The sequence below is a fragment of the Trichomycterus rosablanca genome, chromosome 9 (genome assembly GCF_030014385.1).
Source record: "Trichomycterus rosablanca isolate fTriRos1 chromosome 9, fTriRos1.hap1, whole genome shotgun sequence".
Lineage (NCBI taxonomy): Eukaryota > Metazoa > Chordata > Actinopteri > Siluriformes > Trichomycteridae > Trichomycterus > Trichomycterus rosablanca.
Genome location: NC_085996.1, coordinates 6,216,197 through 6,235,492, shown reverse-complemented (window position 1 = coordinate 6,235,492; position 19,296 = coordinate 6,216,197). Strand labels below are relative to the sequence as shown.

At 40.5% G+C, this 19,296-nt stretch overlaps 1 protein-coding gene across 1 annotated transcript in view; it reads left to right on the top strand.

The window, feature by feature from the left end:
- Nucleotides 1-19,296, top strand: part of nkain2 (sodium/potassium transporting ATPase interacting 2) — a 123,661-nt gene that overhangs the window by 83,519 nt on the left and 20,846 nt on the right. The window contains exon 4 of the mRNA XM_063001027.1: nt 7,449-7,649. Coding sequence (XP_062857097.1) covers nt 7,449-7,649 — 201 coding nt within the window. The remainder of the gene's footprint in view (nt 1-7,448; nt 7,650-19,296) is intronic.

Genomic DNA, 19,296 nt, shown 5'->3' with positions numbered 1-19,296 from the left:
GTTTCCTATGTACACTGTTTCCTATATACACCGTTTCCTAAACACACCTTTTCCTACACTTGTGACAAGTTTTTGGAGCCTTTATCTACAGTTGAACTGCTTGATGTGCATGTCCTTGCTCTCAGAGCAGCCTTCATTATTTGTGATTTGGACATTACCACGTTTTAGAAACGTTTCTCTGTGGTTACGGTGAGTGTTGACGTGGTTGCATCACTTCATGTTCATGCCGTGAATTCTGACACGTTCCACAGGTTTTGGATTTAGCCTTGGTGACTGAAGAGACCTTCAAAGGAAACACGTCTGTCTCTGTTATGCTAAGTGGAGCTTCCTGTCCCTTCAGAAGAAAGACTAACCGCCAATCATTCTGACCGATCGCCTGATTAATATGATGAAACCTTCTGTCCTGAATGGAGACAAATACAAATACACAGCAATGTAAATCCTGGGGACCTGTGTTGGATCTCTACGTCTGGTCACTGTCTATGAGGAGATTGTCATGTTCTCCCTGTGTAAATATGGTTCTTCTTGCTCACTGTAGTTCCCTTTCACCTCACTTTTTTATTCTATTTATGCAAATGTTCCTTTTTCTTTAAATCTACCTGACTGAGGAGTGCCACAGACTTTCACTCGCCCCTTTTAACATTCGTGCAGTCACTGACCACTTCTTTTCACCCGCCAGAGACGGAGTCTAACAGAACCGTATCGTGTACGGAGAGTCACATGCAGTGCTATTTGTAAATCAACCGTCTTTCGAACAGCGAGCAGAGGCTACAACGGCAGCATCGACTCTTACCTCCTCCTCTTACGACCAATTGTGTCTGTGTGGGCGCCCATCCGACTGATAGCACAACTGAGACCTATTAATTAACTTCAGTTTCACTGCTGATGTCTACTTCTGAATAAAAGGTTTAATAAAAAGTCTAGACATTTAATTGATGGTAGGAGTATGTGCTACCAACCAAACCCTGTTCAAATAAACAAAGTCTAGTGCTCACCCCTCTCTCTGGTTACTTCCAGATATCTCACACCTCCGAGCTTTTCACCATCTCGTAGCTCTTCCCCAGTTACGTGGACCCCCGTATCTGCTCCAGACATCCAAGCCCTGATTTCCTATCATTTCTGAAAATATGACATTGGCTGTCTGAGCTCGTTCCACATAAAGACGTTATTATATTCCTCAGGATATTGAGAACATATCACTTAAGACGATACGCGGAAATGAGAATATTCGGCATCTATTCTGATTTTATCCAGTAACGTAAAAACATGAAGCTCTTTTTCTCCTGCGTTATGGTTCTGTAGCTGATAAAAAGTCTTATGTTTAGAATTTTGTGCTCTAGCTTTTCTTATCCTCGATAAATTTGTTAAACACAGATTATCACACAAACGTAGATGACATCACAAACAACAACATCAAATCAAACCCTCTGCTGGAGACCAGGACATGATGGGATTACAGGAAATGAGCACGCAGATAAAACAGCTAAAGGGCAAACCGGAAAGAAAACATGAAACACTACGTCTTACCATCGGGCATCAACCCATGTTCTCAGTGGGCACAGGAAGCTAAGTGACATCCTCAGTGGGCACAGGAAGCCAAGTGACATTGTCAGTGGGCACAGGAAGCAGACTGATGGCCTCAGTGGGCACAGGAAGCAGACTGACGGCCTCAGTGGGCACAGGAAGCATAGTGACGTCCTCAGTGGACACAGGAAGCAGAATCACATCCTCAGTGGGTACAGAAAGCAGAGCTACATCCTCAGTGGGCACAGGAGGTTAAGTGACGTCCTCAGTGGGCACAGGAAGCTAAGTGACATTGTCAGTGGGCACAGAAAGCCGAGTGACATTGTCAGTGGGCACAGGAAGCATAGTGACGTCCTTAGTGGGCACAGGAAGCTAAGTGACGTCCTCAGTGGTTACAGGAAGCCGAGTGACATCGTCAAAAACTCATTTGCCCCTTTTTCTTGTTTAGCAAAATAACATGAAGAAGAATTAATTAGTCATTATTGAGTTAAGTTGAGAGCCAAACTTAAAGAGCTGGCAAGTGTGAGAGAGAGAAACCATGGTGTATATAGAAAATCTTCCACCTGAAGCAAATTGATTCTTTCAACTCTCAACTAAAAAGAACTGACCCATCAATAATCTGCACCTCCGTGCCCCCTCTGCTGGCCAAAATGGTAACACAAAAGGAAACCAGAATACCTGAAGGAAGCCCAGATGGACACATGCATAACTCCCCATAGTCAGTTATCGGATGTAGAATTAAAACCAGGACCTCAGGAGACCTCAGAAACCTCTTCCAGCTTCATCAGCATATTTCAGCATGTAAAACACATTTTAAAATGCTTTTGAAGGCCAGACACATTTTTATTGCTGTTTTATGATCTCTCGGTCGTTACATCGTGTCTTATGATAAAAGCTTTATGCATTTATAGTGACACTGAACATGTTTCCCTCCCTTCAGCTGTAACACATCTGTATTAAACTGCTCTTTCATTGTACAGACCCGTATTGCTGGGATGGTCCCCTCAAGGGTTTGTGTTCTATATCTCCTTTTATCTTGAAGAATGGATGCAGACAGCACACCTTCAAACCTCACCTGAGGTACATAATTGGACCTTTTGGGCCATGTTTTACCCTTTTAGTGCAGCTAATGTAGACTGTTTGTGCCTTGCAGGACAAAAACGTACCTCGTACCTCTTCCTTTCTTCTGCAGTGCTTTAAAAGTACTTCAAGCTAAAAGCAATTTGCTGTGCCAGACTATTAAAAATGTAGTTTATTAAAGCATTAGAATTAAAAGCAGACATCTTGAGGACTGTAAAAGTTTAAACCTGGGTTGTACAGTTGTTTTACTACCATTATTATTAATTCTGATTCATCTATCTGTCTGTCTGTCTGCCTGTCTGCCATCTATCCATCTATCTATCCATCCATCCATCCATCTATCTGTCTATCTATCTTATCTGTCTGTCTGTCTGTCTATCTATCTATCCATCCCCCCCTCCCTCCATCCGTCCGCCCGCCCGTCCATCCAACCATCAATCCACCCACCCATCCTGGAGGAGTCATGTACAAGCAATTAAATGTAATTTTATGATTACTATTTATTTTCCTTTTTTGTATGAGTGGAGGGGAAGGGGATGCCAAGGTTGGTCCAACTAGGGATTAAAGTGTCGTTGTTCTACTCTTCACCTCTGTCACCTTTAATGCAGAACCTCAAAAAATAATACCTGGGTTCAGTTCTCACCTCTGTGGATGTTCTTCTTGGTTCTGTGTAGGTTTTCTCCCTCCTCGCAAAAATATCGCCTCTAGGTGTTAAAGAGCAAGTGACTAATGTCACGCAAAGTACATGACATGATCATTTTGATTGTTTCTGGGTGCACTGGTTTCCTCCAACCACCCAAAAAATTTAAATAGTGGATTGGCTTCTTTTAGTCGCCCCTAGGTGTGATTTGGGAAGAACTCTGAGTTCTGAGAGTCCAAGCTGTAATTTGGATTGGCACCATGTCCAGGGTGTCCAGGGTCTTGAGACCAGCATTTCTCCATAACTGAATGTACTCCACATTGGACTGATGTAAAAATCGGAGTCTTAAACAGCATCGTTTCAGCATTTTTGTACACGTTACCAAAAAAGAAGCATTCCAGATCCTCACCGTATCAACCGAGACGCACACTAGATCTGTTCATAGTAACGAGCAGGAGAGAGAGTAAGAAAGAAGTCAACAACAGATGAAAATAAACACTAAACCAGACGTAACACCCCGAATCACACCAACAAGTCCAATCTGCTGGATTAGTGTTTGTAACGACAGTCACTCTGGAGGCAGGTGTTCGGTTCTGTATGTGAGTTTCACAGCTTTCTTTGTGTTTATGTCGCTTCCTACGTCTCCATCTGTTCAATCTGATCAAATATGCACAAAAAACACAGATTTAGAGTTATTTTTATCATATTTATCGAGAAATAAAATACAGAACAGAAACGGGAATGATGCTGATACAAAGGTTAAAGATATAAAGGTCACACCCACATAAAGGTCAGATCCACTTCTTGTGTAGGTGGGTTTGACTTTTCCTGGAGTTCCTTTAAGTTTCAATTATCTGTGACTCAGAGTGAAGCGAAGATTGTTAGTCTGCACTGAATCTTCATGTTTGTCTAGAGTATCAGGACTGAATTTAAATAGATTTCAGAATCAGTTTACTGGCCAAGTATGTGTACACACACTTACACACACACACACACACTCACAGGATTTGTTTCCAGCTGTTTGTACCTCTGTACAAAATACAGACAATGTACAGACAAGGTTATTTACATCTGCTAAAAAATAATACAGGTATACAAAAACAATAGCATGAAATAAATAAGAAAAAATAAGAAATTATTATTATAATAATATTATTATTATATAATAATAATAATAATGATAATAATAATAATATAATAATAATAACAATAATAATAATAATACAAATAGTAATAAAATTATAGTAATAATTATTATAATAATAATAATACAAATAGTAATAAAATAATAGTAATAATAATAATAATAATAGTAATAATAATAGTAATAATAATAATAATAATAACAATAATAATAGTAATAGTAATAATAATTATAATAATAATTATAATAATATAATAATAGTAATAACAATAATAATAGTAATAATAATAATAATAATAGTAATAACAATAATAATGATAATAATAATAATAATAATAGTAATAACACTAATAATAATAATAGTAATAACAATAAGAATAATAAGAATAATAATAGTAATAGTAATAACAATAATAATAATAACAATAAGTCTCTCTGGAGTTTCACAGCTACTTCACACAAATGTTTGTCTGGATTTTCAGTGTCAGTAAGTGTATTAGCCACTGTAAAATTCTCCCCAGATTTTGTGATCTGTGCTGTTTAGGTGCTCTGTCCTGTTTCTAATTTAGATGTTAAACTCGGTTCATTTCACTGTGGACCAACCCTGTTTCTGCCACCTTTGTGCCATCATTAGTCAGAAGCATGATTACCGAACATCAGACGTAATTGTAGCACCGTGGCCTCATCCATCTACATCCTGCATGTCAGAAAACAAACTGCGGACACGAGTCCCAGATGCCCTCACGCTCGCTCTGCCATGCCGATGAACAGCATCGACATCCCGCTGGGTCTCTGGTGGAGATGCTGATGTGTAAAGCACCTCGTCAGGCTGTTTGGCCCCTGATGGATTGTGTTTACCTGTTTGGCTGACATTCATTTCACCCTCTAGAAGGATAGTAAACATCTCTGTTTTGGTCGAAATGTAAAAGCCGTTTGACGGCATTTAAATACAAGTGGGCATGAAAGGGTCAGATTATTTTTGAAAAGAACTTGAAGCCCAGACCTGAAACTAGTAGAGCTGCTGTGATGGGACCTAAACCAAGAGGTTTGTGCCAGAAAACCTGCAGTATCTCTGATTGAAAAAAACATGGAACCTCTGTTAAATGCATGTTAAGGTATTTCTGCAATTGTTTACGACTCCATGTGCACGTCTTTGTCTTTGAGCTACAGTTCCATTTGATTTGGGTCCTTCAGCCAGCCAGACGCAGAGTGAGCTGCCCTCACATACACAATAGCACAGAGACAATAACAGAGCTGAGACTGTTCATTCAGACGACTGGGGGGAATAAACACGTTAAATAAACCAAAGAAATCCTTTTTCTTTCCTGCGAGCACAGAGCCATCACATTACTCTCCGACAGAAAGTGTCTCCTCAGCAGATCCATTCTTTTTCTTTACACTCAGAGCGTCCGATAGAGCCCAGCATGTTACATGAATAGATTGTTGAAGGCATGAGGCTGAAATGTCAAACTATTGCTCTTCGGAGCGATTTTATTGAGCTACGTCCCATGGTGCAGTGACAGTTTTATTTATTTTAGCATGTAAAGAACTGAAAGCGAAGCACAAGCAGCTGTTTTGTGTTTTTATTTAATCACATTTTGGTGTTCCTTAATATTTCTAAGTGCTGCATCATGCTAGAGATTTGAAGATCTTAAGGATATTTTGTATTAAAGCATTAGGAGACAAAGACAAACATTTATGCCGTAAATTATAAATAGAAATCACAAACATATCTTTCACAAAGTCATATTGTAATGCCAATATTTTTTTCATCCCATTTAGCAGCTGCTTTTATCCAGAGCAACTCACAATTGTGACCAAATACCGTGCAAGCAAGTCAGGGTTAGGGGCCTTGTTCAGGGGCCCAACAACAACTCAAAGGTGGTGAAGCTTAAACCAGCTTATACCAGCAATGCTCAGTTACAGGCTTAAGAAACAGATTAAAAAGATAATAGTAATAATAATAATAATAATAATAAAATATAGAAGAAATGTTAACAAAATAAAAAACAGCAATATCAGTACAAATAGTAACATAATAATAATAATAATAGCAAATAATAATAATAATAATTAATAATAATAAATAATAATAATAATAAAAATAATAAAAACAAAATAGTAATAATAAATATAGAAAAATAGTTTAAAAAATAAAAAAACTACAGCACTGCAAATAGTAACAAAGAATAATAATAGTAATAATAATACAAATTACTACTACTAATAATAATAGTAATAATAATAATAACATTAATAATAATATAATAATAAATATTATAAAAAATATAGAAAAATAGTTTAAAAATACATCACTGCAAATAGTTACATAAAGAATAATAATAATAATAATAATAGATTATTATAGAAAAATATTAAAACAGTTACAAAATAAGGAAAAAAACTAAAACAGGAGTGCAAATAGTAACAGAAAGTATAAAATTATTATTATTAATAATAATGATGATAATAATTATAATATATAGAGAAATAGTAAAAAAAATAATAAAACAGCAGCCGTACAAATAGTAACATTAAAATTAATAATAATAATAATAATAATAATAATGATAATAATAATAATACTTGTAAGTAGTAGTAAAACAAAATGTGTTGTGTGTGTGTGTGTGTGTGTGTGTGTGTGTGTGCTCTCTTTGGGGTGTGGGGCAGGTTCTCGTGGTCTGATAGGGAGTTAAAGTTGGGGATGATGGTGTAGATATTATGACTGTGTGCAGTTGTGTGGACTTACGTGTTGTCCAGAATGTATTCTCACATGTGTCCAGTGTTTTGTGGATACGTTCTGGAGCCACTGCAAGCTTTTACTATGGACTATTTAAAGCTGTGGTCCCTGTTTAACGAGCATGATGAAACCAGTTAGTGGAGTTACACTGTATTAAATGGAATACATAAACAGACTGTTCTCTACATCACTGTTTTCTGTGGTAAACGTTCTGATCTCTACTCAGACACACACAGCTGATTGTGTTTGATAAATAATGAGTTGTGCTCGTGGTGTAATTTTATCAAGTCTTTCTCATGTGGTTCTTCCTCTTCCTGCAGGACACAGACTTGATCATGACTTTTAACATCTCCATGCACCGCTCGTGGTGGATGGAGAACGGCCCCGGGTGCAGGGTGACCCCGGTAACCCCGCCGCCCGTCTGGGCCCCTGAGGACCACCGCTACATCAGCATAGCTGGCTGTGCGCTGGAGTACCAGTATGTGGAGGTGGCACACAGTTCCCTGCAGATCATTCTGGCGGTGAGTGTTTCACAGACTCGTACATTTACTCAGAATCTCATTGTGTTTGGAGCCTCTATGACACAGATGAAGTGTTTGTATAAATTGGGCTTCTGATGGGATATTTGGATATTTGGGATGTGTTGGACTGGCTGTACATGCTTTGACAGGCTTGAATGTGAATGTGCTTGCTTTGCATTCTGCACCAAGACTTTCTATAAAACGTCCAATTTCTGCTGTTACTTATGACTGATTTTCAAATTAAATGGTAAAGACCTTCACATCAACAAAGATTCCTTTTTTTGTTTTAATCAGTTGAGGCGAGTGCTTTTGATTAGCTTTAGCTGCTCATTTTAATGGGGTTTGCTCACTGGTGCGTCATTTACTGATGTGGGCAGCTTTGGTTTATGGGGTTTTCTTTTCTGAGAACATAAATTGAGCCAGTGATCAAGATCAGGGGTGTCACGTGACTTCTTTTATTAGAAATACTAAAGTAGATGTTGCATAGATTAGCAGAGATGACGTGTTTAGCATTAGGCTTCAGTGTAATGGAGTTTACTCGGACATTTTAATTAGACATTTTAAGCTCTGTTGTTGTTGGCTGTATGTTTGGGATCCAGTTGTGTATAAACCTTATAATCCAGTATATTTTTAGAAGACTTATTTAGAACTAAATTATTTATCACCATGCACCAGTTATTTAATTGGTAATTTCTGTCACAAATGTCACTAATCTGCAACCATCATTATCACATTGTTAACACTGCACATCTGTTTGTCTTGTTGAAAATTGGCTTAATTAATACAGTATTTAATAATCTTAAATAGTATTAAGATTTATTCATTTTGTTATGCTATTATTACCACTGATGGTGGAATACGACCCTCAAAATTCACAACATGAGGATTTTAGTTTTTGTGTCGTTGATATGCCAGTACACATCACAGACACTGTGTGTATTAATGGTCTTTGTCATGTAGCAGTCAGACAGCTGTGAATCTTACGCCACGAGGTGTTCATCAAGAATGGCATAATTAAGTAACCCTCAGTGTAAAAAATTAATGGGTCCTCCGTACAAGCACTACAGTGTCATTTACTGACTAACATAAGCATTAGGGCTGTTTTAGGGATGTGATTGCTGGTAAAACATGTTATTAGATCATTAGAAGTACTGATTGTCTAACTAATAACTGTTCAAATTTTAAATTTCTACAAAATGTTATTAATTCTGCAACATTCTGTATATAGATACAGCATTCTATTCAGATATGCATAGGTATAGATATTCTTGTATATACAGTATATCTGTTTACATATGTATACACTTATTCACACATCTCTTAGCTCCTCTCCATGGCTCTTTATTGCTCTTTATCAATCTCTATCATATATAATCTTATCTGGCGCATTGTTTTTGCATTGTTTTGGACTAAAATGTTTACGTCCCAGTTGCCATGAGCCCCCTCATGCTGTTACTCACCTTATAGAACAGCGGTGCAATTACTTACTCCCTGCACTGCCAGTAGTTTTGCCCCTAGTGGTCTGTATGAATTTAGTGTAAGCCTGTTTAAACTCTGGGTGGCGCTATCGCATTAAACAAATCTGAAACGCTCCCCGTCTTCTTTCCCCCGAATCAAAACATTAACGCCACACCTACATGAACGTTCCCCAGTTTTTGGATAAAAAAACAAAAACTAGACGCAGAATGCAGAAGATTTCAGGTGCGCTGGGAACATGAGTATTTTTTCACTGAGTTCAGGGGGAAGTGGGTATGTTTAATTTTAAGAAGTATAATAATCTAACCATTAGGATTATAAACTGGTGAGGTGAAATCAGTAAATCTGAGTTTACACGACACTGTGGACGATAGCTCATCAGTCACTCAAACAAAAAGAAGTGGAATTGTTAGTAATCAGGGAGCTCTGTTATATTTTTATTACTTTTATTATTTAAGAATCTGTGGCCATGTGTTTGTGTATTTTTGACTCCATCTGCCCCAACAAGACAAGTTTGGACACCCCTGGACTGAAGACCACTCACAGCATCCAAACCCGGCCAGTTTATCCGTAATTAAACTAGCATAAAGATTGTGATGTTGACTGACGTCCTCTGTGAACAGCAGTTCTAAGAGCCTTTTGGGAGCTTTTAGTGGCGTTTGCAGCGCGTCCCTCCAGAGACTTCAGGAAACACAGCTTACCTTACACAGTATTCACACTGTGCTGCAACGTTACAGCTTTCTGAGAGTGTGTGTGTGTGTGTGTGTGTGTGTGTGTGTGTGTGTGTGTGTGTGTGTGTTTCTTGTACAGGACGACTCAGCATCCCCAGTGTATCTTTAACTCACATTATTTCTTGGTAATTACTAACCTGGGTGTGTGTGTGTGTGTGTGTGTGTGTGTGTGTGTAAGATTATGTATGTAATTAGGGGTGTGTTTATGAACGACGGCTGTGTGTTTGCAGTCTGTAAATGATCACGTTGAAGTCTGTGTGTTTCCCCAGAGTCATTCATTCCTCAAGCACTGAATGTGAGACGTTTTACTGCCACCTTCACCACACATTATCTAATGATGCCCTCCCAAAAATCAGTGTAGAGGGGCGGGGCGCCAGGTGTAGCCCCGCACCTGAGAGAACTGAAAATGAACCCAGTTTGCAGGAGTACAGTGGGGGGCATTTTCTCATTGTTAAAGACATTTTCTGAGTCAGTTTTGGATGCGTTTGTAATTCATCACGTATGATGAAAACCACTCTGCTGTCAGGCTGCAATTAAGCAAATTACTCATAAATAATCTGCTATTGCAAACATTATTTAGTAAATAAACACGAGTAAATCACTGCTCCTAATGTCATTCATAAAGATTTCTTATTATACTTCTGCATGATTATTTTTCTCCTGGAGGAAATAAAAGAACTCAGGTTTGGAACAGTGATGAAATAATCTTAAATTGTTTCTGCTACAGACATTTGTTCTGAAGATCTCCGGCTCTAAAAAGGTGGAAGCAGTAAAAATATACAGCGCTGGAAATAGTTTTCATCCCTCATCCCTGATTTCTTCTGTTTCTGCTCATTTATCACATTTAAATGTTTCAAATCTTCTAACTTATTTCAGTAACTGATTAGATAGATAGATAGATAGATAGATAGATAGATAGATAGATAGATAGATAGATAGATAGATAGATAGATAGATAGATAGATAGATAGACAGACACATATATAGATAGACAGACAGACAGACAGACAAACAGATAGATAGATATATGGATAGATAGACAGACAGACAGACAGAGACAGATAGACAGACATATATATATATATATATATATATATATATATAGATGGACGGACGGACGGACGGACAGACAGACAGAAGGATGGATGGATAGACAGACAGATATAAAGATATACAGTATATATAGATAGATACATAGATAGATAGATATAAAGATAGATAGATAGATAGATAGATAGATAGATAGATAGATAGATAGATAGATAGATAGATAGATAGATAGATAGATATATAGATAGATAGATAGATAGATAGATAGATAGATAGATAGACAGACAGACAGACAGACAGACAGACAGACAGACAGACACCACTGCCAGGTTGCCACTGTTGGGCCCTTGAGCAAGGCCCTTAACCCTCAATTGCTCAGATTGTATACTGTAACAACTGTAACAAGCTGCATTGCTTGTTACAAACCAAAAAAAACTATAGTTTTGTTATTTGTTTAGCACTGAAGCTTTCGGTTTGTTCCTAATAATGGACTAAAAGTTTGTAGCTAATATTTAATGTTTGCTGTTTTTAGCTCTGTAAAGTGCTGCTGTATGCAGTACCCACAAAAAAGCCTTTTCTGCATAAAATAAACCAAAGCTCCGTTTTAAAATACTGCAGAAAATTCATTTACCAGCATTTATATGAGATTTAAGAAGTTCTTCTTTAAGTCTGCGAGTTACTGAGGTAAAACGTGTGCCTGCTTTTAAACCTCGGATCTTTAAAGCTTGGATTGTGTGCCAGAAATCGTGTGCCAGCCGGTGCAGACGAAAATCTGGGCTCACTTTCAGAACTCGGACCTTAAACGTGAGATTCTTCAGCACATGCTTACAGACGTGCGGAGGAACTTGAGCGTGTGCAGACGAGGCTTCTGCCGAACATCACAGAGAGAAAACAGACGAGTTTTTTTACACCTTCAATATCACTTAACCTCCCCAGGGTGAGGAACGTCAGACCAGCAGATGCCAGGAGAAACGCCGCTGCCAGGATCAATATGCCAATCATCGTAACAAGTCTGCTTCCAAATACTCAACCTGATGAGACGTGTGCTGGGGTCAGCTCGACTACTGAGCTGCTACGATGGTCTGTTCTCACATCGTAAAGTAAAGCACGGCTGTAAAACTGAGAAGAGAAGATGTTTCCACACGGTGCTGCTTGTTTAGAGCTTGAAACCTCGTCCATGACGTTTAGTGGCTTAGAAAAGCTCCAGTTCTACAGTTTACCAGAATGACCAAACATCATGACGGTCAGGGATAAATTAAATGTTGGGCTGGTGGTAGAAGTGCATGAGTTCAATGCAGCAGATATAATTAATATATTCATTTTATTAGGAGTTCAAGTTTAATGTCAAACACAGGCATGGACAATTTTGTATCTCTAATTCACCTCTTGGACTGTGGGAGGAAACTGGAGCTCCCGGAGGAAACCCACACAGACATGGGGAGAACATGCAAATTCCACACAGAAAGGACCTGGACAGCTTCACCTGGAAATCAAACCCAGGACCTTCTTGCTGTGAGGTGACTCACTTTCTTAACCGCTTATCCAATTAGGGATGCAGGGGGGTGCTGGAGCCTATCCCAGCTTTTCAATGGGCGTAGGTCACACAATAACACCCTGGACGGGGCGCCAGTCCATCCTAGGGCAGATACATACATACACATATACACACACACACACACATACACACATACACACATCCATTTACCTATAGGGCAATTCAGTGTCTCCAATTAGCCTGGCTGCATGTTTTTGAACTGTGGGAGGAAACCGGAGCACCCGGAGGAAACCCACATAGACACAGGGAGAACATGCAAACTCTACACAGAAAGGACCCGGACCTCCCCGCCTGGGAATCGAACCCAGGACCTTCTTGCTGTGAGCCGACAGTGCTACCCACCGAGCCACCGAGCCACCGTGCAACCCTTGTTGGTCATTCTGTTCCATATTAATATGTCTTTAATCTGTAGTCCGCCCCTCTTGTGTTGCCTTTGGAATAGGTTTCTACAAGATTTGAGAGATTGTCTGTGGGAATTTGTGTCTATTCAGTCAAAAGAGCATTTGTAAGGTCAGACATGGTTCACACAAAGGTCTGGCTTGCAAGTAGCATTCAAGTTCATCTCAAAGAAGGGTGGAATGGGGACACTGAAGGTCTACACACCAAATTTGCCTCCAGTCCTCATGGATCCTGCATTTTGGACATCAGGCTGGATAAAGAAACGGCTTTTTGATTTTATACTCAAAGACAGAGTCATAAATCTTACCCCTCAATTTTTTTCCTAACGTATTGTCTTTGTGTTTCCGAACAGGAATCTGTGTGTACAGAGAAGAAAATCGTATTTAATTCATTATCTTTAACATAATGAATAGGCCAGTATTTGATTATTAAATCGTAGAGACGATTTATCTCCCCGTTTTTATCTCTGTTCCAGGCACCCTATTGATCTGCAGATTAGCTCGTCATCTCCAGCCGTCCGTCGGCACGCGGCGGATTATTTCTTATCACAGTGTTATTAATGAATCTGACCTCAGGGGTTAATGCGATGCGGTGATACAGTGATGGATGTGATGTGTCGAAAAGGGTCTTCCATGCAAAACGAGGCGACGGCGGCTGTGACACCCAGACGGATAATTACAGTAGAAGCGAACGAGCGAGCGTCGTCAGCCTGGTTCCCGTTCGCCGTTTGCTGCGCCCGTGTTTGCCATTAGCCGGCTGAGCCAGAGGCCATGTTTTCACCGAGCTCAGCAGCACCTTTGCTTAATAAGGTTTCTCCTGGAGCAGAAATGGATGCGCCGGGTTCAGCGGTCGGTTTACGTGTAGTACGACTGCACGCATCATTACTCAGCGAGGAAGCATTAGCCTGAAAGTAATTAAATAGACTCGGCTGTAACGGTGAGCTTGCCGCGAGAACTGATTTATGAATCTAAGGATCATCTTCTAAAGATAGTCCCTTTTTTTCTTGTGTCTGGTTTCTCTTTTTAGGGATTTTAGAACTTTCTACCCGTCCTTACCTTATCAAGGATGTGAGGGAGCCTCGGATAAAGTCCCAATTTCCAAATCATCCATCCAATCAAATTAGGAAATGATTTAGCTCCTAGATTTCTTGGATGGAGTAATAAATGAAGGAAATCTGTGTTTTCTTTAGTGATGTGTAATTCCTCAGTACATTTTGCAGTAAAGTAGCCCCATATCATGATGTGCGCTGTGTTAGTTTAGTGGTTAAGGTAACAAACAGGCAGATGGATGGACGAACAGCAGACTAAGTGATCTCACCACATAGACGCATTTAACGTCATCCTACACTCCCGAGAAGAGGGCGTGTCTAAATTCTTCTTGCTCCTACTGAGGCGCCTTAATTCTGAGTGATGATCTGACTGAATAACGAGGGAGCGTCTGATGCAGCGTCTGATGAGCGTCTGATGAAGGCAATCCCAGCATTCAGTGCGGCACGACTTTTTACACCAAAAAGGACAAACGTGGTGGCGACTGCGGAGCAAACAATGGAGTTCTTTACAAATGTGAATAAATTCTCATTGATTTATACACCGATCAGCCATAACATTAAAACCACCTCCTTGTTTCTACACTCACTGTCTATTTTATCAGCTCCACTTACCATATAGAAGCACTTTGTAGTTCTACAATTACTGACTGTAGTCCAACTGTTTCTCTACATGCTTTGTTAGCCCCCTTTCATGCTGTTCTTCAATGGTCAGGACCCCCGCAAGACCACCACAGAGCAGGTATTATTTAGGTGGTGGATCATTCTCAGCACTGCAGTGACACTGACATGGTGGTGGTGTGTTAGTGTGTGTTGTGCTGGTATGAGTGGATCAGACACAGCAGCGCTGCTGGAGTTTTTAAACACTTCACTGTCACTGCTGGACTGAGAATAGTCAAAAATATTCAGCCAACAGCGCCCCGTGGGCAGCGTCCTGTGACCACTGATGAAGGTCTAGAAGATGACCGACTCAAACAGCAGCAATAGATGAGCGATCGTCTCTGACTTTACATCTACAAGGTGGACCAACTAGGTAGGAGTGTCTAATAGAGTGGACAGTGAGTGGACACGGTATTTACAAAACTCCAGCAGCGCTGCTGTGTCTGATCCACTCATATCAGCACCACACACACTAGCATACGAGTGTGGTTGTGCCATCTCAGCCCGTTGGTTTGTCTAAATAATCTGCCTTATGAGTTCAATGTCTTATTAGAATCCTCTCTATCTAAATCAGCCGATGTGCATCTGATCAATTCCTTTGTCTCTTGTTGTCTGAGCTGCAGCGGTGATTCCGATGCACCAGCGTATAGCAAAATGCATTTCTGGTGAGGGCACACGTGCAGCAGTGTTCTCTGGGGGGTTCAGGAACACCAAGTGATGAAATCTCAAGTCATTCCCGTCTACATTAATCCACGTGGACCTGCAGCCTCCCTTCCAGCTCCAGGAATCGTTACCCAGAGAAAATGTGTTTATTTATTTCACAAAATTACCAAACCCGCTTTGGGCTTTCTGTGAAGCGCACCGCGCCCGGGAGAGAGGCGGGACACGTCAGCCAATGCTCGCGCTCGGTGATTAATGCTCCTTCTCTCACCTCACGCTCTGACGTGAGCACCGATGTTCACAGCCTGAACCCGTTACGCTAATGTAACCCCGCAGATAGAGGCGGGAAGTCCGTTCTCCTTCCATTCTGTCTTAAATTCTAAATTTCACACAGGCAGGAGAAAACACCCAGCACATAAGCAGGGGAAATCAGGGAGGGGTGCGGTGGGTACGCCTGGGTGCGCGACAAAATGAGCTGTGTCTATCATACAGGAGCAGAAGTAATGTCCCCCAGTCTGGCGCTCCTCCCCAGGTGAAAGAGTCTATTAGTCGAGGGACTCGAGGCATCAGAGCCAGACCGAGACGTCTACATCCATACAAACATCTGCACACTTTAGCGGCATTAGAAATAACACTTAAAGAAATAAGAGGGTTCATGAATATGTAGATTGTATCTGTGGTTTACAGCAGCTATTTTTCAAGCGACACATTGAGTCCGTGATTTTTACTGCGACCCAGGCAACACCAACGACACATCAAAATCAAAAACACAACAAAATATACTTAATTAATGAAAATGATGGCAATCTGGTCCCACTACGGTTTACAATATGTAACGTAAAACCTCCACAAGGGGGCATTCATGTACAAGTTTATTTCATGTTTATGAGTTTATTTAATTAGTATTATCTTTCTCCACGACCCATTTTGCAGGCTCCAGGGTTTAACATTTTAAACATGCAGAAGGTGGATTGGCGGCTACAAATTGCCTCTGTATGTAAGAAATTCAGTAAATGTGTAAGTGTGTGATTATCACTGTCACAAATTCAGCCTCTCTGTGCTCCAGTATAGAGGTGCCACGCCCCTCTCTCTCTCTCAGTCCTGAGTCAACGCCCGTTTTCTGATTGGTCCCCTTTGCTAATTAGCCCCAGCTGCCCCTCATCTGAGAGGGTTTAAGAAGGGAGCTGGGGAACAGGCAGGCGGAGACTATTTTGCTTTTGAACTCTGTTTGGGTCTTTCATTGTCTTGCTCACGTTAGTGGTTTGTCATGTTCATGTTTAGAAGTCTTGTTTAGTGTTTACTCTTGTTCATGTTTAGCATTTAGCTTAGGGTTTAGGTTTGGTTGGGTTCAGGCTTAGCGTTAGCGGTTAGCAGTTAGCATTAGCATAGGTCACATGTTTGTCTTGTCTTGTATAATCTTGTCTTGTGTACTTTTGTCTAATCTTTTGTTATTATTAAATACTTCTTGTCTCGTTATAGCCCTAAATCATTACAATCACCACGTCCTGAGTGTATTACTTTCCTGCACCCCGTGTTCCCAGGTGGCTTTGAACCCTGACCAGCCTAAAATCATGAATAAAAATGAGTTAAATTATTTAACTTTGCAGCAACAGTTTGGGGAAGGCCCTTACGTCTTTCAGCATGACTGTGGCTCTGTTAACAAAGCCGGACCCATAAAGACTGTAGAACCCAAAACTATAGAACAGCTCCGGGATGAATTGGAAAGTTCGACACCAGTGCATGACCTCAAGAATAAAAAAGCCAGCAGTTACCATTCCAGAGTAACAGAGTGAACATTAAGCAATAAACTTTATCGAGGTTTGGGTTTGTAGTTTCCTCCTGACCTTGAAAAAAAGCCACTGTACCATGTACATTTTTTTTTTTGGAACCTAAAGTTGCTTAGAAACGGCAGAAGTGACTTTCCTAATGTATGAAAATCTGTAATCTACAATTCGAGACCTGTACTTAGCTTTCGAGACCCTGCGAGGACTGGCGACCCGTCCGGGCTTCTGGTGACCCTGAACAGGATGAAGCGATGATAAAACAGACAATGGATGGATGGATGAATGCTCAGGGTTGAGATGCTCTCGACAGGCTGCTGCGATTCAGACTCGAACCAAGAGCCGCCTAATGAATGATCCCATTACAGTCGGCCTCTACCGACGAGCTTTTTAGAGCGTTTTAAATGACACGGCTAATCCATCAGGCCTCGTTTAATTAAACTACATGGTAGTGCGCCTTGATTGCGTGGATGTAATTGTTTGGAGAACAGCTCAGTCCAGGCTCCATTAGGCTTCAGATGAAAGCGCTGGGCTGCTGGAGCTGAGAGGTTTCTCAGTACTTCTGGCTAAAACGCTCTTTGTATCACGTTTGCTTTATTAATCGCTTCACTTTGTTCGTTTTTACGTGAGTTCAGTGTGCTGATCGAGCGGCCGGATCTGCCTCCGCCGCGCCGTCTAAACAAACTTCAGCTCGTCTGTGTTTTTCTCTCTACATTTCCGTTACAGGATCACTGTTTTTGTTGGGTTTTTTTTTTTGTATAACAATCACGTGTACGGCAGTCGGTTCTTACTTTATCACAGCGTTCATCCAGTGTTTCTGTAGCACTGATGAGAAAATGAAGCAACAGACATGGACATCAATAACAGAGTGTGAGAGGAAATGATTTCTGTCCAAAACAACCAACCAGGAAGGAGAAATAATCTTCCTGCATCATTATTCTTTTTTATCTGCCTCATCCTAATTGGTTATCTAATGCCTAGTTCACAGTACACAAATTTTACCCTGATTTTCGCTCGCCAACTGGTCGGCACTAGATTTGCCGGCTCGTGAGCAACTCGGTGTTCACTCTGCGACCGAAACTCAGCTCTCAATCGCTATGTGTGAACTGCTCAAGAACTTGATCTGAGCTGAAGATAAAAATCTAGCTTGCTAAATATCTGGATATGAGTCGGCCAACTGGCAATGAGTGCGGTGTCGAACAGCCAATGAGAATGCAAGATACGGGGTGAGGGGAAACACAGGGGGGAGTTGTAAAGAGGTGGGACAGGGGCACACACTCAAATCTTACAGTATTTCTGACCTTATCGTTCTCTACAAGACATAACACCAACGTTGCATTGCAAAAAATATTTATTAACCTTCAACTCACTATAGAACAGACAATCCCTGCTGGTCGCGTTGCCAAGTCCACTCAGATTCTTTTATTTTTCCTCTTTGCGTTTATGCTACACATCAGCGCACAAACTTTGATCGCTCACTACTTGGTTGACGTGCATTTTTGGACGTGGATTTTTGTTGATAAATGTTGAGAAAGTCACCTTCCATTTGTAAGAAACTTAAGGTCAGGTTTCCATGGAACAGCGGGCTTTTTTCAAGGTCAGGAGGAAACCCCCCCATACCCAAAACTCACTGAAGTGTATTGCTTAATGCTGTTGTTCCTGCTGCCTTCAGGTCATCCTGCAACTCTTTTCGAGTAACTCCTGGCTTTTTTATTCTTGAGGTCATGCACTGGTCAGGCCTGGTGCGCAGTCGACTTTCCAATTCATCCCAGAGCCGTTCTATAGTTTTGGGTTTCCCCCCACCAAATCAAACCATATCATTATGTGTCTTGCTTTGTTCACAGAGCCACAGTCAGGCTGAAATATTTAAGAGCCTTCCCCAGACTGTTGCAGCAAAGGTTAAATCATATAATTTATATTTATTAATGATTTTAGGCGTGGTCAGCAATGGATGTGTATAAAAGTGCAAAGTTTGAGGCATAAAATGTGCTTTATATAATGTATATTTATTTATTTATTTATTTATTTATATATACATATATATACACACACACACGCACACATATAAATATATAGCTCTCCCTGGACACCCTGGACAGGGCGCCAGTCCATCACAGGGCAGACATACATACACATTCACAGCTTATCATACACACAGTTCTGGCAATTGTGTATCTCTGATTAACCCGACTGCACTTCTTTGTACTGTGGGAGGAAACCGGAGCTCCCGGACGAAACCCATGAATACTCAGAACAGACCCAGACCGCTCCACCTGAGAATCGAACCCAG